The 24,392-nt window shown below is 46.4% G+C and overlaps 1 protein-coding gene across 1 annotated transcript in view; it reads left to right on the top strand.

The window, feature by feature from the left end:
• The first annotated feature begins 45 nt into the window (after window positions 1-45).
• Window positions 46-24,392, top strand: part of LOC144600693 (zinc finger MYM-type protein 3-like) — an 89,842-nt gene continuing 65,495 nt past the window's right edge. The window contains exons 1-2 of the mRNA XM_078412583.1: window positions 46-138; window positions 15,211-16,077. Of these exons, the coding sequence (XP_078268709.1) occupies window positions 15,231-16,077 (847 nt within the window). The 5' untranslated portion in view covers window positions 46-138; window positions 15,211-15,230. The remainder of the gene's footprint in view (window positions 139-15,210; window positions 16,078-24,392) is intronic.

The raw sequence follows: 24,392 nt of genomic DNA, 5'->3' as shown, positions 1-24,392 counted from the left end.
CGGTCGGTCGGTCGGTTGGTCGCAAGCACCGGCTTGCGGATCGCAGAGGACGGGAACGGGAACGGGACGGACACAGGCTAGCCTCTGGATCCGGAGCTGGGTGGTGGTGGTGGTGGTGCTCTTGCAGCCGTGGCGCAGGTATCTCTGCACTTTTTTACCCTCGATTTCTCTCCCCAGCCGCCTGCAGCGAGGTTTTTAAAAAAATCGACTTTGCAGTCCACCCCATAGATGGCGGTGGCAATTGCAAAGCTGTGTCTGAGGGGAGGTGGAGGGGAAGGGGAGGGGAGGGGAGGGGAGGTGGAGGGGGATGAATCCCCCTGCTGTTCTTTCTTTGGGGCTGTGACTGTGCGCCTCACGCAGGCAGCTTTGCATTGGTAATAATGGCGGACTCGGGCTCCACTGAGGGAACAACAACAAAAAAATCCGCGAGGTGTACTCCGGTCTCATCGAATGCAAAAGCTTTAACGTGCAATCTTTTAAATAATCGTGGGATCCTTTTGTGCAACGGTTTTCGTGCAACAAATGGCTCGTCCCCGGGGCTGATTGCATGAAATGCAAGTGTGTGTGTGTGTATATGTGGTTATTTATTTTTTTGCATGGGCTTGGATAGTTTTTTTTTTGTTTGGTGGGAGCTTTGCATTTTTACCTGGGAGCTGCATTAAAATTTAAAAACCCCCCCAGCTGCTTGGATGGCCCGCCATTCATTTTGATTTTTTTCTTTTTCTTTTTTCTGGGGAGGGGTATTGCATTGCAAATGCATTTTTGAGAGAAAAAATGCATCCCAGAGCTTTTATGGGTTTTTTTTGTGTGTGTGGGGGATGGGACATCTCGCCCATGCAGGCGGTAGTGGTGGAGAGAGAGAGAGAGAGAGGGGGTGAACTCGTGCTTTTGAGGGGTGGGGGAGGAGGGGATAGAGAGAGGGAAGGAAGGTGGGTGGAGAGACATGTTTGCGCGCTCCATTCCAGTGTGGGGAGAGAATCCACTCCGGGATCGCCCGGCGGCCCGCGCGCTTTTTACCCGGAGCGTCTTGTGAGCCCGGGCGGCTGCTGCATTCCAGCCTGCACCGCCAATGCATGCACCGTCAATGCACCCAGCCTGCACCGCCAATGCACCCGGCCTACACCGCCAATGCACCCGGCCTACACCGCCAATGCACCCGGCCTACACCGCCAATGCACCCGGCCTACACCGCCAATGCACCCGACCTGCACCGCCAATGCACCCAACCCGCCCTGCAGCAAACACCAATGCAATGCAACCGTTGCATCCACGAGAGCTGTTTGCATTCCCTCCACAGTTGCTGCTTGACCCACTGGCTTTTATACCGGGGCGCTTTTTGCCCGTGCGGTTGCTGCTGCATTCCAGCCTGCACTGCCCGCCCTGCAGCAAACACCAATGCAATGCAATGCAATGCAAACCCTGCAACCGTTGCATCCACCGTTACTGCCTGACCCACTGGCTTTTATACCGGGGCGCTTTTCCCCCGGGCGGCTGCTGCTGCATTCCAGCCTGCACCGCCAATGCGTCCAGCATGCTGCCCGCCCTGCAGCTAAACACCAATGCAATGCAGCCATTGCATCCACAAGAGTTCCTTGCAATCCCTCCACAGTTGCTGCCTGATCCACTGATTTTGAAATCAGGGCGGTTTTTACCCGGAGCGTCTTGTGAGCCCGGTCGGCTGCTGCACCGCTAATGGCGACAGCATGCTGCCCACCCTGTAGCAGACGCCAATGCAATGCAAACCCGGCAACCATTGCATCCACGAGAGTTTGCATTCCCCCCCCACAGTTGCCTGACCCGCTGGCTTTTATATCGGGGCGCTTTTTGCCCGGGCGGCGGCTGCATTCCAGCCTCCAACGCATTCAGCATGCTGCCCATCCTGCAGCAAACACCAATGCAATGCAAACCCTGCAATTATTGCATCCACGAGAATTGCTTGCATTCCCCTCACAGTTGCTGCCTGACCCGCTGGCTTCATTTTAATCATTGTACTTTTTGGCCATTACATTACTTCCATCTCCCCACAAATGCTGCCTGACCCGCTGGCTTTTTTTTAACCTGGGCGCTGCATTTACATTAAAAACCCAACCAGCTGGATGGTCGGTCTTTGTATCTCCCTCTCATTTTAATCGTTCTGCTTTTTGGCCATTGCTTTGAAAGTATATATATATTTTTCCATATGCATCAATTGCACATGCATCAATGAAAATGTATATTTTTTAATGCATCACCGAGGTTTCAAGTGTCTGTTGAACGTTACACAGCACCAAGCTCAACTATGATCTATAGACTGGTTGCATTAAGGTCTTGGGGCTATTTTGCACTTGTTATCTGTTGAATTGTTTATTATACATTATCCATTGATATTGTGTCTGCGGGTCTGATGTGCTGCTACAAGTAAGAAAGTACATGTGATATTTGAACTCTTTGCATTTTGCTCAATATTTAGCATCTGCAGTTCTTTGTCTGATTTTGAATGCTCTGCCTGGGGCGTGAACTTTTGGTTGCCGATGACTCCAGTTGCCATCTCATTGCTGATTCTTTCTGTTGTAGGGTTAGGGAGCTGGTGGGTATTCCCTCCAGAAGCATTGCAACCAAGCCTAAATTACGTTGTAAAGGACAAGGTTCATTTTCTATCTATTTTAGAGGAAAATAATAGACTCCAGCATTTCTGTGGATTCACATCTTCGTAAATCTTCTCTGCATCCTTTCCAACTTGACAGCATCTTTCCTATAACATGGTGCCCAACACTGAACACAATACTCCAAATGTGGCCTCACTATGGTCTAATATAACAGTAATGCAGCAGTAGAGTTGCTGCTGCCTTACAAGCGTCAGAGACCTGGGTTCGATCCTGACTACGGGTGCTGTCTGTACGGATTTTGCACTTTCTCCCCGTGACCTGCATGAGTTTTCCTCGGGTGTTCCGGTTTCCTCCCACACTCCAAAGACGTGGGGGATCAGCAGGTTAATTGGCTTTGTGACATGCTAAATTCTCCCTTGTGTGTGTGTATGGGATAGGTCCCTCAGGTTCCCATTAAATCCACCCCCCATCACCTTAAACCTATGTCCTTTGGTTACATAGACTAAAGGTGCAGGATTAGGCCATTCAGCCCTTCGAGCCAGCACCGCCATTCAATGTGATCATGGCTGATCATCCACAATCAGTACCCCATTCCTGCCTTCTCTCCATACCCCTTGATTCCGCTAGCCCGAAGAGCTCCATCAAACTCTCTTTTGAATGCATCCAGTGAATCGGCCTCCAATGCATGAGGCAGAGAATTCCACAAATTCACAACTCTGTGTGAAAGGGTTTTTCCTCATCTCAGTTCTAAATGGCGTACCCCTTTTACTTAGACTGTGCCCCCTGGTTCTCGATTTCCCCATGAGACTGTGCATTTACCCAATCTACTCCTCTCATGATCTTGTACACCTCTTTAAGATCAAGCCTCATTCTCCTGCACTCCAAGGAATGGAGTCCTAGTCTACTCAACCTCTCCTTATAGCTAAGGGTCTCCTCTTCCCCACATCCCCAATTCACTTTTGCCCTGAAAGGCAGCAAGATATTCTTCATTTACGATATTCAACATCCTCATGAACAAATGTTCTTTTTCTCTCTGAGTTGATCATGTTCTAAAACTGGTAACAGGGAGCAGTGGAGTTAAGTTAAAATGCTTAGCAGCCCAGACTCTATGTGTTGTCAGAAATGCAGCAAATAATATGCGTTCCTGCTGACTGACTTGAGTATTTACAATTTTTCTTTTAGATTTTGGACAGAGTACATGGGTAGGATTTTACTCTTTTACTCAGAGGAGGGGAATCGAGAACCAGAGCATATAGGTTTAAGGTGAGGGAGGAAAGATTTAATTGGAACCTGATGGGCAACTTTCTTTTACACAAAGGGTGGTAGGTATCTGGAAGGAGCTGCCGGATGAGGTAGTTGCGGCTGGTGGTATCACAGCATTTAAGAAACATTCATACAGGTGCATAGATAGGACTGGTTTAGAGGGATATGGGCCAAATGCAGGCAGGTGAAACTAGTGTAAATGGGACATGTTGGTTGGTGTGGGCAAGTTGGGCCGAAGGGCCTGTTTCAATGCTGTATGGCTATTTTCAACTTCTGTTGCGTTAGGTTTTATATGCTGCTGGAGTGCCTCTTTAGAAAGGAGACGGGTATATTATTAAGGTAATTAATTTTTAAATTTGAGAACCTGTTTGGGTGCCATATTTGCCATTGATTTACCTATGATCATCACCTATGATGAGTGTTTGTCGGCCCTGGGCCTGTTCTCACTGGAGTTTAGAAGAATGAGGGGGGACCTCATTGAAACATACAGAATAGTGAAAGGCTTGGATGGAGTGGATGTGGAGAGGATGATTCCATTAGTGGGAGAGTCTAGGACTAGAGGTCACAGCCTCAGAATTAAAGGACGCTCTTTTAAGAAGATGAGGAGAAATTTCTTTAGTCGGAGGGCGGTGAATCTGTGGAATTCTTTGACACAGAAGGCTGTAGAGATCAAGTCAGTGGGTATTTTTAAGGCAGAGATGGATAGATTCTTGATTAGTATAGGTTTTGGAGAGATGGCAGGAGAAGGGTTAGGAGGGAGAGATAGATCAGCCATGATTGAATGGCGCAGTAGACCTGATGGGCCGAATGGCCTAATTCAACTCATTCCTTATGACGTCCATCATCGCTGGTGCTGAACCTTGGGCCTTTGATGTGGTTTAGGAAGCATCATGTGTTGATAAAGTCTGCCTATGTTCCCATGTGTATAAACAACCCAGGAGAGGAAATCTCACGCAAATGCCAACAACAGTCAACAGAGCTTTATTTGTCATTCGGTACCAAGGTACCGATCGAAACTACATAGCAGTCACACAAAAAAGAAAAAGAACACAAGACACATGACCCCAACACAAACATCCATCACAGTGACTCCAAACACCCCCTCACTGTGATGGAGGCAACAAAACTTCCACTCTCTTTCCCACGCCCATGGACAGACAGCTCGTCCCCGACCGACCCGCACAGTCCCCGCGGCCGAGCCGCACTGGGTGCTGAAACGTCTCGTGGCCGAGCCGGGCGATGGAAGGCCCCGCGGCCGAGCCGTGCGCAGCTAAGTCCCGCGGCCGCGCCGGGCGATGGAAGGCCCCGCGGCCGAGCCGCGCTGGGCGATGTTAGGTCCCGCGGCCGAGCCGCACCGGGCACTGTTAAGTCCAACGGCCGAGCCGCAGTGGGCGATGTTAGGCCCCGCGGCCGAGCCGCACCGGGCGATGTTAGGCCCCGCGGCCGAGCCGCACCGGGCGATGTTAGGTCCCGCGGCCGAGCCGCACCGGGCGATGTTACGTCCCGCGGCCGAGCCGCACCGGGCGATGGAAGGCCCCGCAGCCAAGCCGCACCGGGCACTGTTAAGTCCAGCGGCCCCCGCGCCGTGAGGAAGAGACCTAAAAGAGAAAGGTTTCCCCCATCCCCCCACCCACACCACCACCCCCCACACATACACAACCAAAAAACAAAACAAAAAACATCCCAACACCGACACACAACAAAAAAAAAAAAGGAAAAAAAGACGAACAGACTGCTAGCGAGCAACTGCTAGCAACTCTTATTTAGTAATCCAAAACACAGAGTTTGCTTTCAGTTTAGTTCAGTTTGAACATACAGAGTGGAAACGGGTCCTTCGGCCCACCGAGTCCACACCCATCAGCTATCCCCGCACACTGGCGCTATCCTGCACACCAGAGACCATTTACAATTTTTACCTAGTCAATTAGCATACAAGCCTGTACGTCTTTGGAGTGTGGGAGGAAACCGGGGCACCCAGAGAAAACCCTTGCAGGTCACGGGGAGAACGTGCAAACTCCATGCAGGCAGCACCCTTGGTCAGGATCGAACCCGGGAGTTTGTTTTACATGAGCTTTTTAATTGTTTCGCCACCATTCAGATTTCTCTACGGTTATAGCATGTTTTTCTGTTGTTGGTTTGGAGCATGCTGATATCAGGAATCATTTTAGTCACTCTCAATCGAGCATCAAGCGGTTTTAGAAGCATAGCCTCGTTTCGCTGTAGCTCCGGTAAAGTACCTTCCCTGAACAAGTGGAATAATTTTTATGAGCCATCCTATTGTCAGTCACAGCTTTCACAAGTTTTCTCGTTGGGTGAATGCAGATGAACAGATGTGCAAATAATTGGTTTAAGCTTTCCCTGCCAGATGGTTTTAACACCCCCTGGGTCTGTTGTTGTCTTCCAGCGGTGCTCACTAGAAACAAAGGTGCAGGAGTAGGCCATTCGGCCCTTTGGGCGAGCACCGCCATTCAATATGGTTATGGCTGAACATCCAAAATCAGACCCCCGTTTGTGGTTTTTCCCTATATCCCTTGATTCCATTAACCCCAAGAGCTAAATCTAACTCTCTCTTGAAAATATCCAGTGAATTGGCCTCCACTGCCTTCTGTGGCAGAGAATTCCACAGTTCACAATCACTGGGTGAAAAGGTTTCTCTCAGTCCTAAATGACCTATCCCTTATTCTGAAACTATGACCCCTGGTTCTGGACTCCCTCAACATTGGGAACACTTTTCCAGCATCTAGCCTGTCCAATCCTTTAAGAATTTTATTTTATACTAGACCAAGTGGACCATAAGAGAGGCATGACCATAAGAGAGGTTTTGCACTTCTGGTCAGGGAGAGGGTTACCTCAGCACTAAGGGTGTATACCCAAACTGACTCCTCTTCTGCCCTCTCCCATCAGGCAAAAGGTATAGAAGCATGAAAATGCACACCACCAGATTCAGGGACAGTTTCTTCCCAGCTGTTACCAGGGAACTGAACCATCCTACCACAACCAGAGAGCAGTGCTGAACTACTTTCCACCTCATTGGTGACCCACAGACTATCCTTGATCAGACTTTGCTGGCTTTACCTTGCACTAAATATTATTCCTTTGTCATGTATCTATACACTGTAAATGGAATTATTTGTAATCGTGTATTGTCTTTCTGCTGACTGGTTAGCAGGCAATACAAGCTTTTCGCTGTACCTCGGTACACGTGACCATAAACTAAAGTAAAGTGAAGGATTTCCTGGACGGACCAGTTGATGAGGATGGGCGGGTGAAAAACTCAACAAGAAAGGAGCAGTCACTTCCATGTGGTTGTACTGGAGGCCTCCTGATAGTCTGCAGGGTTAGGAAGATATACCAGCAGATCGTTGAAGGGCATGAAAGCAAAGTCTGAAGAAGGGTCTCGACCCAAAACGTCACCCACTCCTTCTCTCCCTGACCTGCTGAGTTACTCCAGCATTTTGTGAATAAAATGGTTGTAACAATAGGTGATTTTAAACTTTCCCAACATTCTCTGAGATTGACCTAACATCCTGGTGGGTGCTGACCTAACATCTAGCTCATTAGAGACCCTCAAACGATTTAAAAATCAGAATTTACTGGACTTTATTTTAGTTTAGCTTTGTTTCAAGATACAGTACAGAAACAGGTGCTTCGGCCCACCGAGTCCACGCCAACCAGCGATCCCCGCACATTAACACTGCCCAACGCACACTAGGGACAATTTACACTTGTACCGAACCAATTAACCCACAAACCTGTACGTCTTTGGAGAATCTTACATACCTTACAGATGCGGGTTTATACCAAAGAGAGACACAAGAAGCTGGAGTAACTCAGCAAGTCAGGTAGCATCTCTGGAAAGAAGGGATGGGTGACTTTTGGGTCAGGACCCTTCTTCAGACAGTGGGGGGTGGTCATGTATAGTCTTTTCGCTGACTGCATAGCACGCAGCAAAAAGCTTTTCACTTTATGTACCGTGGTAGAAGATCATGATGAGAATAGATAGGGCGAATGCCAAATTTATCAAACCCAATTAACCTACAAATCTGTACGTCTTTGGGATGTGGGAGAAAACCCAAGCAGGTCACTGGGAGAACGTACAAACAACGTACAGACAGGACCCGTAGTCGGGATCGAACCCAGGTCTCTGGCGCTGTGAGCCACCAAGTCTACCTCCACCGTGCCACTATTCTGTATGAACCTATCTTTCCATGAAGAACAAATAACCTGATTACTCTTGCAATGCTGTGAGTGAGAAATGCTGAGCAATGTTTTTTTGCTGCTGAAAATAACACATCTAACTAGCAAAAACTAATTGTCAACCATGGCTAGCCTTAATTTGTGTGAAATAGCTTGCTGCTAAATACTCGCCTGCAGTTTTCTCCCCACCTTCTCTGCATCAGACACCAGTTCTCAGCAAATCCAGCCTGTCGTGGGTTTTATTCTCTGGGGCTCTCTGTTTAGAAATGTAGGATTCTGCATTTATCAAAAATATTATAGGAGAGGCCGTGGTGGAAACTTGTTTTTCATTTGTATAGCTGATTGAAGAATGTTTATATTTTTGTATCATCAAGACATAGAATATAGAACAGTACAGCACAGGAATAGGTCCTTTGGCCCACAATGTTTGTGCCCAACATGATGCCAAGTTAGACTGAACCCCGCCTACCTGTACATGGTCGACACCTCTCTATTCCCTGCACTTCCATGTGCTGATTAAATAGTCTTCTATACGCTGCTATCGTATCTGCCTCCAACATCACCCCAGGCCATGCATTCCAGGCCTCCACTACTCAGAGTTATAGAGTGATACTAGACCAAGTGGACCCGTTGGGCCCAAACCTCTCCTGTACTGGTGCAGCACCCTCTCCTCCCCCCTTCTCTCCCCCCTCCCCTCCCAATCCATCCCCCTCAACCCCCCTTATCCTCACTCCTCCCCCCCCCTCCCTCCCTCCCTCCCTCCCTAGGAGATAGATTTAAACTTAAAAATGTAAATGACTAAAAATATAACACCGATTTTAATGAAACTTCTTCCATTAGCACCAAAGGGACGACGGTGAGTAAGGTGGGCCTAAAATTGTCGCGCTATCGTGTACCGTTTTATCATATCATATCATGTCATATATCTACAGCCGGAAACAGGCCTTTTCGGCCCTCCAAGTCCGTGCCGCCCAGTGATCCCCGTACATTAACACTATCCTACACCCACTAGGGACAATTTTTACATTTACCCAGCCAATTAACCTACATACCTGTACGTCTTTGGACTGTTGTTCAGGAACAAACAAACAAACAAACGAGAGTTTTAGTATATAGATGGTGTGGAAGCAGGCCTTTCGGCCCAACTTACCCACACCGGCCAACATATCTCATCTGCATTAGTCCCACCTGCCTGCATTTGGTCCATATGGTTGAGTGAGTGGGCAGATGCATGGCAGATGCAGTATAATGTAGATAAATGTGAGGTTATCCACTTTAGCAGCAAGAACAAGGAGGCAGATTATTATCTCAATGGTCTGAAGAAGGGTCTCGACCCGAAACGTCACCCATTCCTTCTCTCCTGAGATGCTGCCTGACCTGCTGAGTTACTCCAGCATTTTGTGAATAAAAACCTTCGATTTGTACCAGCATCTGCAGTTATCTTCTTATATTATATCAATGGTGTCAGATTAGGAAAAAGGGAAGTGCAACGAGACCTGGGTGACCTTGTACACCAGTCACTGAAAGTAAACCTGCAGGTATAGCAGGCAGTGAAGTAAGCTAATGGCATGTTGGCCGTCATAACGAGAGGATTTAAGTATAGGAGTAAATAAGTATTTCTGCAGTTGTACAGGGCCCTGGTAAGACCACATCTGGAGTACTGTGTGCAGTTTTGGTCTTCCAATTTGAGGAAGGATATCCTTGCTATTGAGGCAGTGCAGCATAGATTCACGAGGTTAATCCTCAGGATGGTGGGACTGTCATATGAGGAAAGACTGGGCTTGTATTCACTGGAATTTAGAAGAATGAGAGGGGATCATAGAATCGTATAAAATTATAAAAGGACTGGACAAGTTAGATGCAGGAAAAATGTTCCCAATGTTGGGGGAATCTAGAACCAGGGGTCACAATCTAAGAATAAAGGGGATTTAAAACTGAGATGAGAAAAAACTTTTTCACCCAGAGAGTTGTGAATTTGTGGAATTCTCTGCCACAGAAGGCAGTGGAGGCCAATTCACTATGGCCAATGAATTTAAAAGAGAATTAGATAGAGCTCTTGGGGTTAGTTGAATCAAGGGATATGGGGAGAAGGCAGGCACAGGTTACTGATTGTGATCATGGCTGATCATCCACAATGAATGGTGGTGCTGGCTCAAAGGGCCAAATGGCCTCCTGCACCTATTTTCTATATTTTTATCCCTCCAAACCTGTCCTATCCATGTAAAAAAAAAAGATGCCCTGCGGTCTATCTTTGATCAGACTTTACTGGACTTTATTTTGCACTAAACGTTATTCACACTATTCTCTTTATCCTGTATCTGTACACTGGACGGCTTGATTGTAATCGTGTATTGGCTTTGCGCTGAATGATTAGCACGCTACAAAAGCTTTTCACTTTACCTCAGTACACGTGACAATAAACTAAACCCAAAACTCGCACTCAAATTCAACTGCAGATGCTGATTTCTACTAAGGGGAGACACAAAATGTCGGAGTAACTCAGCGAGTCGGGCAGCATCTCTGGAGAGAAGGAATGGGTGATTTGGGTCGAGACCCTTCTTTATTCTTGACCCAAAACATCACCCATTCCCCTTCTCTCCAGAGGTGCTGCCTGTCCCGCTGAGTTACTCCAACATTTTGTGTGTGTCTGTCTTCGATATAAACCTGCATCTGCAGATCTTTTTACATTTAAACTGGATGCTAAACTGATGCTGCACTAAATCATAAAGAAGGCAAATAGTAAATTGGGCATCATGTACTATATTATTATTTTTGGTTGTTTTGCAGTTGCATCGCTGGTAGAAGTTTTGCTTTACAACTCCATTGACCGGTACAATTTTGCCCTCCTGCTCTCTGCAGTTTGCACGCTCTCCAAAAGCTGGCATAGGTTGCTTCTGGATATTCTGCCTGCCTCTCCACAATCCAAAGATGCAGGCGGGTGGGTTAATTGTATGTAGGATAATTGTGTTGAAGGTTGATTAGGTGCACTGTTGATGGGAATGTGGGGAGAATAAAATTGGTTAGACTAGGACGAGTGGCAATGTTTTAAGCAAAGACTGACTGATTCTTCATTTGTGCAGGTTTCGAAAGTTATAGTGAGAAGGCAGCAGCATGGGTCGAGAGGGAAAGATAATTCAGCCATGATTGAGTGGTGGGGTAGACTCGATGGGCAGAAGGGCCTAATTCTGCTCCAATGACATGAACTTGTGGAATGGCTGCTCGATGGATGAGCAGTGGGCCGAAGGGCCTGTTTTCAGGCTTTGTCACTCTACAATTGAAATTTGAAATGTACCTTGTGTGGGTGGGTTTGAGTTGAGTGTCTGCAAACCATTTGATTATAAGGAGGAAATCATCCTTAAAAATTGAACCTTTGGGGGAATTCCTGTGGGAACTGGCTGACTAAAATTTCATGTCTTGCTCTATTGATGTATGCTTTCATGAGAGAGTGATTAGATGAATCATTAGCCATGCATTTCATAACGGGGATTTTTACTTTCAATTGGTTATTAATAATTGCGTGGAATAAGATTTAAACTCTTATTTTGGAACTCGTTTTGGTCAAACCAAGTGTTCACACAGTGGTGTTTCCAAAGAATTTTGTAGAATCCACAAAATGGAGATGGATTATTCAGCCCATTTTGAATTATGCAGTTACACAATGCATAAGCTTCGTCCCAATGCTCCATTATTTAACTCTGGTACTTGGGCATGGCCTTCAAAAAATAAAAGTCTTCGGTTTAGTTTAGAGATACAGGCCCCTTGGTCCACCGAGTCTACGCTGACCAGCGATCCCTGCACACCAACTCTATCGTACACACGCACACACTAGGGACAATTTACAATTATACCAAGCCAATTAACCTACAAACCTGAACGTCTTTGGAGTGTGGGGGGAAACTGGAGAAACCCCACGCAGGTCACAGAGAGAACGTACAAACTCCATACAGACAGCACCCGTAGTCAGGATCGAACCTGGGTGTCTGGCGCTGTAAGGCACCAACTATACAGCTGCGCCACCGTGCAGCCCCTATTTCTGTTCCCCCTAATTCAAAATTCTGTTCTTTGCTGCTTGGCTCTATCCCGCTGGAAATGATACTTGCATTTGTTTTGCATTTTGTTATGTACTGGTGGCACTTTTTGTATATTTTATCGCTGTGCACATTGAATCAACTACTGCATTTAGATCATTAAGCATTGAGGCACCCATGTTCTTCGCAATAAAATGTGCACCATGATTATACATACGTGTTAATTATCTGTCCCTTCTCATCGTTAAATAGTTTCTTGCATTTACCCGTATAATATTGGACCCTTTTGGACTTCATTTTGAAACTCTTCTTTTAGTTGCTGGGTCCAAGGTGTGATTCCTGCATTGTTCTGTTTGGCAACTTGTTCATTCTGACCAGCTGCCATTAAACATTAGCTGTTTGATTTCTGTGGTGTAGTGAGCTTGATTTCCATTCTTCACCTGGTATCCTGCCTCCAAAGTGCAGTGACCCTTATCTGTTCTTGCACCGCCGTGTTGAAGAGTTTCGTCACATCCAAAAAAAATTCTCATTTACCTTTCAAACACTCTCCAATAGTGTAATGGGAGCTAGGGAAGAATAGTGGGATGTGTAACTGCACAATTCAACTGGGCTGAATAATCTGTCTCTAGTTTTGTAGATGGCACAGAATTCGGAGAGAGTGCACATGCGTGAAGGTTATGAATGTTACCATTTTCATACACGTTCTTCAATTTCTTGAAGGTTGTCTCAAAGGAAATTTTGCCCACCCATGTTTCTTCCCTCCAAGTAGATCGTGGTCAATTGGTCTTGCCGCTCTAATCCACCCATTCTCCTACAGCTCCTTACCCACCAAAGAACCATTGATAAGTGTCAAAGGATTCCGGTTTGAGTACGATTCATGAGGATGTTGCTTGGATTAGAGGGTCTGAGCTTTAGGGAGAAGTTGAGTAGGCTGGGCCTCTGTGCCTTGGAATGCAGGAGGATGAGGGGTGATCTTATAGAGGTGTCTAAAATAGATTGGGTAAGATGCACAGAGTCTCTTGCCCAGAGTAGGGGAATTGAGGACCAGAGGACCGTGGTTTAAGATGAAGGGGAAAAGATTTAAAATGAATCTGAGGGGTAGCTTTTTCACACATAGGGTGGTGGGTGTGTGGGGCAAACTGCAAGGGGAGGTAGTTGAGGCTGGGAGTATCCCATCGTTTAAGAAACAGTTGGACAGGTACATGGATAGGACAGGTTTGGAGGGATACGGGTCAAACGCGGATAGTGTAGCTGGGATATGTTGGCCGGTGTGGGCAAGTTGGGCTGAAGGGCCTGTTTCCACACTGTATTACTCTATGACTCCATGAGTAACCATTGTCTATTATGGGGACTGTTCTAATTTCCTAAGCACAGTTGAAATCATCAGTCATATTTGATTAGGACATCAGTCATATTTCCTATCCCTCTCTCCCAAATCAGTTGTGAGAATAGAAGCTCTGTTTATGTAGTCTGTCCTTGATTCGCCTGTATAATCTGTGATAATCTACACTGTACCATCTCCAAGGACGGTATGTTTTTTTCCGTATTCGTGCTCGAAACTGTGCACGCTATTCCAGATAGCGGAGACTGCAATATCAATTGTGAATATTTTCACTATTCTGAAACATTTTTAGTGATTGGCTTTCTATGCATGGATACTTTAATTCACATGGTCCTTCACCATTCCCATTCTTCCAGCATTTAGAAAACATTCTGATTTGCTTTTTCTCAAATCCAAAGTAAATTCTCTTTAATTTTCCAACAAGGAACCTTATGTGCAGTCGTTCATAAGTGATACAAGCAGAATTGGGCTATTCAGCCCATCAAGTCCACTCGGCCATTCAATCATGGCTGATCTATCTTTCCCTCTCAACCCCATTCTCCTGCCTTCTCCCCATAACCCCTGATGCCCGTATTAATCAAGCATCTACCTATCTCTACCTTAAAAATATCAATTGACGGCCTCCATAGCCTCTCCACAGATTCACCACTCTGACTAAAGAAATTCCTCCTCATCTCCTTCCTAAAGGAAGGTCCTTTAATTCTGAGGCTATAGACTCTCCCATTAGTGGAAACATCCTCTCCACATCCACTCTATCCAGGCCTTTCACTATTCAGCAAGTTTCAATGAGGTCCCCCTGATCCTTCTAAACTCCAACGAGTACGGGCCCAGTGCTGTCAAACGCTCATCCGATGTTAACCCACTCATTCCTGGATTATGCCCAATAATCTGTATTTTCTCCTATTCCTTAGTTACTTTGCTTTCGGTCATTGATATTAAATTCCCCTTTTGTTTATCCAAATTACATTTAATAATAGTGAAAACATGAGAATCTCAGGATGAGACTCCATTTTTTTTGTGGAGTATCCAATGGCATTCTCTGGTTGGGGGCAAATCCATTAATTCTACTCTCCGTCTCGCAGTTATCTGTGTCATAGGGTGTGGGTCCAACCACCGATGTTCCGGCAACTGGTGGTCCGGCACCTCCTTTAATTCGGACCCCCCCCGGGAAGTCTTCCCGAAAATGTGGCACCTTGGCCGGGCGAGGCAGCATCTCTGGAGATCACGGGCAGCGCCATTTTGGGTTGGGACCCTTCTATGGTCTTATTGTAGTTGGGGGGGGGGGGGGGTGGGGAAAGGTGGGGGTGGGTTAAAGCCTGGGAAGTGTTAGGTGGATACAGGTGAGGGGACTTTGGCAGATGGGTGGACAAGAGCTGGGGATGAAAAGGAGACAAAAGGGTGTAAGAGAAGGAGAGAGAATTAAATGCAGCTGTTGCACCTGATTTGTGAAGACTCCCACATGCGAGATTGATTACTATGTGTAGGAAAGAACTGCAGATGCTGGTTTACACCGAAGATGGACACAAAATGCTGGAGTAACTCTAAGGGACAGGCAGCATCTCTGCAGAGAAGGAATGGATGACATTTCGGGTCCGGATCCTTCTTCAGACTCGGTCCGAGGAAAGGTCTTGACCTGAAACGTCACCAATTCCTCCTCTCCGGAGATGTTGCATGTCCCGTTGAGTTACTCCAGCGTTTTGTGTCTTTCTTCTGTGATTACTATCTGTTTGTAACTGTCATTGCAAAGAACCTTTTTGTTTAACCATTTGTTTCTCTCTGTATTTCCCCCCTGTAGTTTGTGAGCACAATCTAACCATGGAAGCGGACAACATTGCAGAATCCACCAACTGTCTTCCCAATGAAAGTATCCAACACAGCACCAGCATCCGGTCTGCTTCTGTGGAGATGGACATTTCGTTTGATTCTTCGCAGCCCAGTGCAGAGAGGGCTCAGAATGCCACTGCTGACGAGGGGAGTGCCCTCAAACCGCCCCCCATTAACGAACAAGTCACGGTAAAGCTGAATACCGATGGAGGCAACGAGGTGTGGATTAAACCCAAAAACCTCAGTGAAGGTAATGGTGAACGAAGAGAGCTGGAGGCGTTTTATAATGACTCCCCTGCAGGGGAAGGGCACGCTGGCCCTTCGCTGTACCGACTGAACGATCCTTGTCGGGCGGACGAGGAGGGTGGGGCGATAGATTACATGTTGCAGTCGGAGGAGCCCACGCCTGGCAAAGGGGCAGCTGAGGCAGGAGAGGCCGCCGAGAACGACCGCGCTGCGGGTCCCACCGAGGACCAAGCCGAGCGCACGGACGCGGCGGTGAAGATGGACGTCCCGGAGACAGCCCCGCAGCCGGACAAGGCCGACGCGGGGACGGAGCCCAACGTGGAGAGGGTCGATGATGACGTGGCGGGTGATGGGCCACAGCAAGCATCTGACGAAATGGGGGGCAGCGGATCGCCTCCGCCTCAGGGTGAAGACGTGGGTGACGTCTGTGACATCAACACCAAGGAGCCCCCTCTGGCGATGGAGATCGCCCACGACGAGGTTGCTGCACAAGATGAAGAATTGGAAGGGGAATCAAAGGATGGAAAGGATAGCGGCACTTGTAAACCTCGGTCCAAACGGTCTTCCAGTGCAGGGTCTTCAGTCGTGGAAGGTGAGCGACTATTATTTTCTAAACTGATATTCATGCTGATAAGTGGCGGGAACAGAATTAGGCCATCATGTCTACTCCATCATTCATTCATGGCTGATCTGTCTTTCTCCCTTAATCCCATTCTCCTTCCTTCTCCCCATCCGCACTAATCAATATTCACAGTTTAATGTAACAGGTCAGTGGGTAACAATGTTACGTGATTGTGTCTCTTTCCTCCACTGCCCCACGATCTTCCCTCCATTTTCCTAAACTAAGCTTCAATAAAAATCTATGCGAGTCGGACGAAGAGCCCCGACCCGAAACATCACCTATCCATGTTCACCAAAGTTGCTGCCTGACCCACTGAGTTACTGCAGCACTTTGTGTCTATCTTTCAACTAAACCTTGGAGCACAAAACCTGTAACTTGCATCAATTTATTCTGGTGAATGCGGGTTCTTTGTTTAAGATCGAGTGAAGATTTTTTTGAACCATCGGGAATAGTGTGAGTTCAGAAGACAGATGACCCCTTGTATTCTCCAAACTTTCCATCAGCCCCTGTTACAATTCCTCATAAAATCACTACAACAGAAAAGCTACAAATACCACCTGGGATAGTGCAGTCTAACCATTTATCTTGCTGTTGGTTATTTTTCGTTCCCTCCATTCATCTTGTGCTACAGTTTTGTGGCTTTGGTCCTTCTGTGGTTCTCATCTCTTCTGTTAACCAATTCTTTTGTGGTTTAGCATGCTGATTTTTTAATATTGTCTTGAAGTTTTTAGTTTAAGCAAAGTTCTTCATATCTTGGTACCTACTTCACAGCTGATAAAGATCTTGTTAATGGTTGGTAGACACAAAATGCTGGAATGGGTGACGTTTCGGGTCAGTCTGAAGAAGGGTCTCGACCCGAACCATCACCCATTCCTTCCTTCTCTCCAGAGATGCTGCCCGACCCGCTGAGTTACTCCAGCATTTTGTGTCTATCTTTGGTTTATTCCCTTATCGTGTATGTATACACTGTAAATGTCTCAATTGTAATAATGTATTGTCTTTCCGCTGATTGGATAGCTGACACGCAACACGAGCTTTTCACTGTACCTCAGTACACGTGACAATAAACTAGACTGTAGAACCGAGTGCAAGTGTTCGGTGAAGCAGTCGCCGAGTCTACGCTTGGTTTTGCCGAAGTACAGGAGGCCACATTTGGAATACCGGGTGCAGTTGAGGATGTTGGGGAGCGCGGTGGGGGTGTCGGTGTTTGATATTCGGGTGGATGCGTTTTGATTCGGTGGGCAGCTTACTTTGGAGATACAGCGCAGGAGAGTTCAAACGTTGCTTGTTCAGCTGCAGAAAATGTAATTTAAAATTAAATTGGCAGGCATTAGTCGCACTGGCGAGAAGGGAGACCACAATTGTTCATTTACTTGCTGCTTTGTTTAACTGACACTCTGGATGTTCTGGAACATTCTGAAGTTGAGCGGCTGGTACAGGTTTAAGTTTGCAATTTCTTTACAGGTACAGGAGGGGGTCAGGGTCTGATTAGCTTTGAGTCTTTCTCCTTTTCTGAAGTCCGAGGGAAATATTTTTTGTTTAGCTGAGAGCTACAGCGCGGAAACAGGCCCTTTGGCCCACCAAGTCCACGTCGACCAGCGATGAACCCGCACGCTAACATTATCCTACATACTCAAGGAACAATTTACAATTTTACCAAAGCCATTGGCCTACAAACCCGCACGTCTTTGGAGCATGTGAGGAATCTGGAGCTCCCGGAGAAACCCCATGCAGGTCACGGGGAGAAGGTACAAAATCCATACAGACAGCACCCGTAGTCAGGATGGAACCCAGGTCTCTGCCGTTGTTTGGCAGTAACTTTACCGCCAGCAAAAAGTTAATAGATCATCCGACAAGCTGCTCTGACTACATGTATCTTTGCTTATTCACTTCCAGTCTTGAGAGTTTTTCCTTGTGTTGATTTTTGGTAACTGGGCATCTTTTTAAAGAATGTGATTGCTTTTGTTTTATATTATCTCATAAACCGTGTTTCTACCTTTTGCGCACTTCCATTATGCCGGTCCTGCTCAGATTTTGATCTTGTCTTGTGCAGATATTCCTTAAACCTCGACAGAAACAAGAGACTGCAGATGCTGGTTTTCCAAGGAAAGAGGCAGAGCGCTGGAGTAAGTCAGCAGATCAGGCAGCATCTCTGAAGAACATGGACGCGTGACGTTTAGAACCGAAAAGCATCATCTGGCTTTCTCCAGAGATGCTGCCTGCCGCTGAGTTATTCCAGCACACTGCATTGTTCCTCAAATCCCACCACAAGGTCTTGAAATGTTGGAAATTGTCATGGACACGACCAATTCTAATTCTGTTAGCTGTTTGTACAGAATGTGAAAGGATATATCTTAATTTTTCAAGAAAAATACCTATGTGTGACTTTGTTAGCAAAATGGCTTGTGGAAGTACTGTAAAGGTCTAATGTTGCATGCAAATATATCACAATATCAAATAAATATAACATAATGTTGCATGCTAATATTGTCTGAAGAAGGGTCTCGACCCGAAATGTCACCCATTCCTTCTCTCCAGAGATTTTGTGTCTATCTTATGCAAATATATCATATGAGTGGGTGCTAATTTTCACTTGGATGGTTGAATTCACATTTGTTCTGAGAAGTTTGATGACTTAAAGGTGGGTGGTTAATTAAGTAACCTCTGATTGTTCATGATAATGGCAATTGTCTGTGGCCAAAGAGGAACAGATGGAGCGACACATTCAGACAGATTAGTTTGCCCTTATTCCCTGTTGCCGTGCAAACTGTCCTGCATTATTAATAATTCCAGTGGATGGAGCTGTAACACGACTTGTGTCGAAAGGCAGCATTTCTTTAGCAACATGCACTTCATTCCAGCTCACCCTCTGGGGAAAGCACAGGAAGGTCCTGCCGCAAGGCAAACAAGGTCAGATCACCTCTTTCTTGGGGTGGCACTGAGGTACAGTTGCTGCCTCGCAGCACAAGAGTCCCAGGTTCGATCCTGACGTTTGGCGCTGTCTGTGTGGACCTTGCACATTTTCCCTGTGACTGCGTGGGTGTTCTCCAGGTGATCTGGTTTCCTTCCGCATCCAAAGACGTACAGCTTTGTAGGTTAATTAGCTTTTTGTAAATTGTCCCGAGTGTGTGTAGGATCATGCTAGTGTACGGGGTGCTCGCTGGTCAGCGTGGGCCAAAGGGTCTGTTTCCACGCTGTAGCTCCAAAGTAAAAAATAAACAAGAAAACTTCATGCAGGATTGTAGTTTGTGTTTGGCCATTTGCGATTCTTCCTCTCTTGCCAATCCCCACCATCTCCACCTACATTTACCTCAACTGTGGCCTTGCTGGTAGAGTTGCTGCCTCACAACACCAGAGACTGGTTCGATCTTGACTACTTGTGCTGTCCGTATGGAGCTTGTAAGGTGACCGCATGGGTTTGTAGGTTAATTGTCGTCCGTGAAACTAATCTGCTATCCTAGTGTGTGGAGTGTGGATGCAAAAGTGCAATAACATTGATCACCTGTTCACACCAGTTCTATGTTCAGCATGGACTCGATGGGCTGAAGAGCCTGTTTCCTTGTTGTATCTCTAAACTCAACTCCATCAGAAGAAATTCTATTCAAAATAGGCCTCCAACTTTTTCTTATGGAAAAGTTGGAACCTGATGAAAAATGGGTCCAATGCTGATCTGCATTGGAACTTTAGGGTTGAATCGTTTAGTTTAGAGGTACAGCACGGAAAGAGGCCCTTCGGCCTACCGAGTCCGCACCAACTAGTGATCACCCCGTACACTAGTTCCATCGTACACACCAAGGACAATTTACAATTATATCCAAGCCAATGAACCTGCAAACCTGTAAGTCTTTGGAATGTGAGAGGAAACCAGAGCACCTGGAAAAAACCCATGTGGTCACGGGGAGAGCGTACAAACGTTGTACAGACAGCACCTGCCGTCAGGATCGAACCCGGGTCTCTGTCGCTGCAAGGCAGCAACTCTACACCTGGGCCACCGTGTGGCCTTAATACCCGAAAACATGTAAAAATTCATCTCCCACTTGGTTTCTCTCGTTGTCTCTTTCTTCTCAGCATCCAAGTAGATCTTCCACTTTGAACGCAGCTGGGTCAAGAAGAGAGGAAAATATCTGTAGTTGGGATCTCCAGCTACGTAATCAGCTGGTGTTATAGTTAGTCAGCTGAGTGAACATCAATGAGAAACCATGTGGCCTCTTGTGCCTGTTTTGCCATTAGTGAGATCACGTCTGATTTCCTACTTGAGTACTACTTTCCAGCACTCTAGTGTTGGCACGGTGGCGCAGTGTAGAGTTGCTGCTTTACGGCGCCAGGGACCCGGGTTTGATCCTGACCTCGGAAGCTTGCCTGTACGGAGTTTATACGTTTTCCCCTGTGCCCTGTGTGGGTCTTCTCTGAGATCTTCGGCTTCCTCCCACATTCCAAAGACGTATAGGTTTGTTGGTTAATTGGCTTGGTGGAAATGTAAAATTGTCCCTAGTGTGTAGGATCGTGTTAGTGTGCAAGGATAGTAGGTTGGTATGGACCTGGTGGGCCGAAGTGCCTGTTTCTGTGCTGCATCTCTAAACTAAACTAATACTAAACTAAACACTAATCTGATATCCCTTAATATCTAAAAATCCATTATTTGTTTTGAATAAAGCTGAATATTGGATGTGGAGAGGATGTTTCCACCGGTGGGAGAGTTTATGACCAGAGGTCATAGCCTCAGAATTAAAGGGTGCCGTTTTGGAAAGGTGAGGAGGAACTTCTTTAGTCAGAGGGTAGTTAATCCATGGAACTCATTGCCACAGAGGGCTGTGGAGGCCACGTCAGTGGATATTTTTAAGGCAGAGATAGACAAATTCTTTATTAGAACCGGTGTCGAGGGTTATGGGGAGAAGGCAGGAAAATGGGATTAGGAGGCAGAGATCAGCCATGATTGAATGGGCAGAGTAGACTCGATGGGCCGAATGGCCTACTTCTACACCAATAACCTGTGAATTTATGAACTTGTGAAGAAGACATGTCAAAGGTGAGAGGGGCAAGGATTAATACAAACCCGAGGGGCAACCTGTTCAGTGAGGGTGTATGGAACGAGTTGCCAGTGGAGATGGTAGAGGCAGGTACTATAATGGGTGGCACGGTGGCGTAGCAGTAGAGCTGCTGCCTTGCAGCGCCGGAGACCCGGGTTTGATCCTGACCGTGGGTGCTGTCTAGGAATTTCTGTGTTCTACCTGTGGCCGTGTGCATTTTCTCCGGGTGCTCCGGTTTCCTCCCGCTTTCCAAAGACGCGCGGGTTTGTAGGTTAATTGGCTTCTGTAAGTTGTCCCCAGTGTGTAGGATAGAACCATTGTACGGGTGATCGCTGGTCAGCGCTGACTCGGTGGGCCGAAGGGCCTGTTTCCACGCTGTATCTCTAAACCATACTAAACTCAACTTTGATTTTGTGGAATTCGGGTGCAGATCTTTAAATGCAAGTGTTGTTTAACTAGATATAATATCCGTGGCAACAATTGCCGGGTTTGACGACCTCATTGTGTAGAGATATCTTCTGGAAGCCAGACTGGTCTAGTTTCTCCACATTGCTGCGAGTTATCTTTTAATTAACTTCCATTTCTTCTTTCCCCTCTCTCATCTAATTTCATTGAATTTAAGTGACTGAGTGACCTTGGCTCTCGCGATGGATATCAGCTCACTGCGTTTTAAATCTGCTAGGTTTGCTAGCCTGCATTACTCAATGCCACTTTATGCATCGTGTGAAGTGAAGCTTGCACATGCACAGATGATTAAAATATGAAAGTGCTTTAGACGGCATTACTGAAATGGCTCTCGCTATTCACCGGCAATTTGGAAGGTAGATGCTTGTTCAGGAATATTTTCTGATATATAATATTTATAGAGAATTATGTTTATAAATAAGGTCATAAGTGATAGTAGAATTAGGCCATTTGACCCATCAAGTCTACTCCCCCATTTAATCACTCGCTCTCCCTCCTAACCTGTTCTCTTGCCTTCTCTCCATAACCTCTGACACCTATACAATAGACAGTAGGTGCAGGAGTAGGCCATTTGGCCCTTCGAACCAGCACCGCCATTCAATGTGATCATGGCTGATCATCCACAATCAGTACCCCGTTCCTGCCCTCTCCCCATACCCCATACCCCATGACTCTGCTATCATTAAGAGCTCTATCTAACTCTCTCTTGAAAGCATCCAGAATTGGCCTCCGCTGCCTTCTACGTGGTGCATAAATTGTGGCACTACGGTGTACCGTTTTGGCTGTGCGAAGCACTAAAGTTATGGTGTGCACAAACACACTTACACACGGACAGAGAGTTTTAGTAATATACATATATATATATATATATATAGATAGATAGATAGATATCAATGCTATGTTTTATATATATGTGTGTGTGTGTGAGAAAAAGAACAATAATAGTGCAAAAACGGAAGCAACGCCCCAAGTCTATGTAGCTAAGAGCTTATTTGAAGGGAAGAAGAGTACTTGTATAGAAGTAAATCATAAAAACATCATAATTTTATAGAAAGGAAATCGTGTTTGATTTTTTAAAAACTTAGTTTGTATGAGAATATAACAAACTGGTTGAAGAAAGAAACAATAGTTGTTGAAGGTGGACATAAAATGCTGGAGTAACTCAGCGGGTCAGGCAGCATCTCGGGAGAGAAGGAGTGGGTGACGTTTCGGGTCGGGACTGAAACGTCACCCGTTCCTTCTCTCCCGAGACGCTGCCTGAGCCGCTCAGTGAATCCACCATTTCAGGGGAGCCGCTAACGAGCATGAAACTGTCAGATGGAATAAATGAGTCACTTTTGGATAGTCAATCAGTGACAGGGTCCGTTGCTGGGACCTCAACTGTTTACAATCTGAATGAATGATTGGTAAAGAGACTTGAGAAGGAAGGAATCGCAGATGCTGGTTTCAACCGAAGATAGACACAAAATGCTGGAATAACACCGCGGTGCAGGCAGTATCTCTGGAGAGAAGGAATGGACGACGTTTCAGGTCGAGACCCTTCTTCAAACGTAGAATTCAAATGTAGAATAGATCATTGTTAGCTGGGAGAAGGAAACAACAAAACCAACAGCTAAAATGTAGTCGGAGACTGTCAGACTGGTCGGGGAACTGGGGAGGGGGAAGGATGGAGAGCGAGGGCAAGCAAGGGTTACTTGAAGTCGGAGGGACTGCGTAAACTGTAGCCATAATTTCTGATTATACAAAGATAGGTAGGCTAGTGAGGAGGAAGCTAAGAGGCTGTTGGCGAAGTGAATGAATTGAAATATAAAGTATTCACACAGAGTGAGGCAGCAACACAGTATTACAATAGTGTAGGGCAGCCAGGTGCAAGAAATGCAAAGGGTTGTTACGCATCTACAACAGATAATTAGGAAGCTAATGGAATAAAAATAGACAGTGCTAGAGTAATTGCTGGAGAACATGGATCGGGGACGTTTCTGGCTGGGACCCTTCTTCAGTCTGAGGGGAGGGTGGGGGGGGAAGAAAGCTGGGAGAGAGGAGAGGCAGGACAAAGCGTGGCAGGCCACGGGCAGACATGGGTGGGGGGGGGTTTACAGAGGCAATTTGGTTTGCGCAGCTCAATGTTGGAGGCACGGTGGCGCAGCGGTAGTCTTACTGCCTGACCGCACTAGAGACCTGGGTTCGATCCTGACTACGGGTGCTGTCCGTACAAAGTCTGTATGTCCTGCCTGTGACCAGCGTGGGTTTTCTCCGGGTGCTCCGGTTTCCTCCCACACTCCAAAGACGTACAGGACTGTAGGTTAATTGGCTTGTTAGTGTGCGGGGATCGCTGGTCAGTGTGGACTCGGTAAGTCGGAGGGCCTGTTTTCCCGCTGTATCGATAGTCAGACACAGTTGAGGGGAGTTTAACATCAATGTTGAATGGATGGTGGAGCAGATTCAATAGTAACTTTAAAAGCAAATTAGAAGGAAATGCCTAAAGGAAAATTATTGAACCAGTATGTTATCTATAAACCCCAGAGAGTATAGGCCCAGTGCCATCAAATGCTCATCATAGGTTAAGGCGGAGCAGATGTAATAGTAGCTTTAAAAGCAAATTAGATGGAATTACCTAATGGAAAATTATTGAAGGGTTATCGTGCAGAAATAGAGGGAAGGGTCTAATGGGATGGCTGTCAGACAGACCTACCACAGGCCACTTTGTGCTGCGTTGTTCAGGTTATTTTGCATCAGGGTTTGCTCTCCAAGTTTGGTGCAAGGGAGTTTATAGAAGCTGAAAGCAATATTGCA

This window comes from Rhinoraja longicauda, chromosome 15 (assembly GCF_053455715.1).
Source record: "Rhinoraja longicauda isolate Sanriku21f chromosome 15, sRhiLon1.1, whole genome shotgun sequence".
NCBI lineage: Eukaryota > Metazoa > Chordata > Chondrichthyes > Rajiformes > Arhynchobatidae > Rhinoraja > Rhinoraja longicauda.
This window is presented reverse-complemented; position numbering and strand designations above follow the sequence as displayed.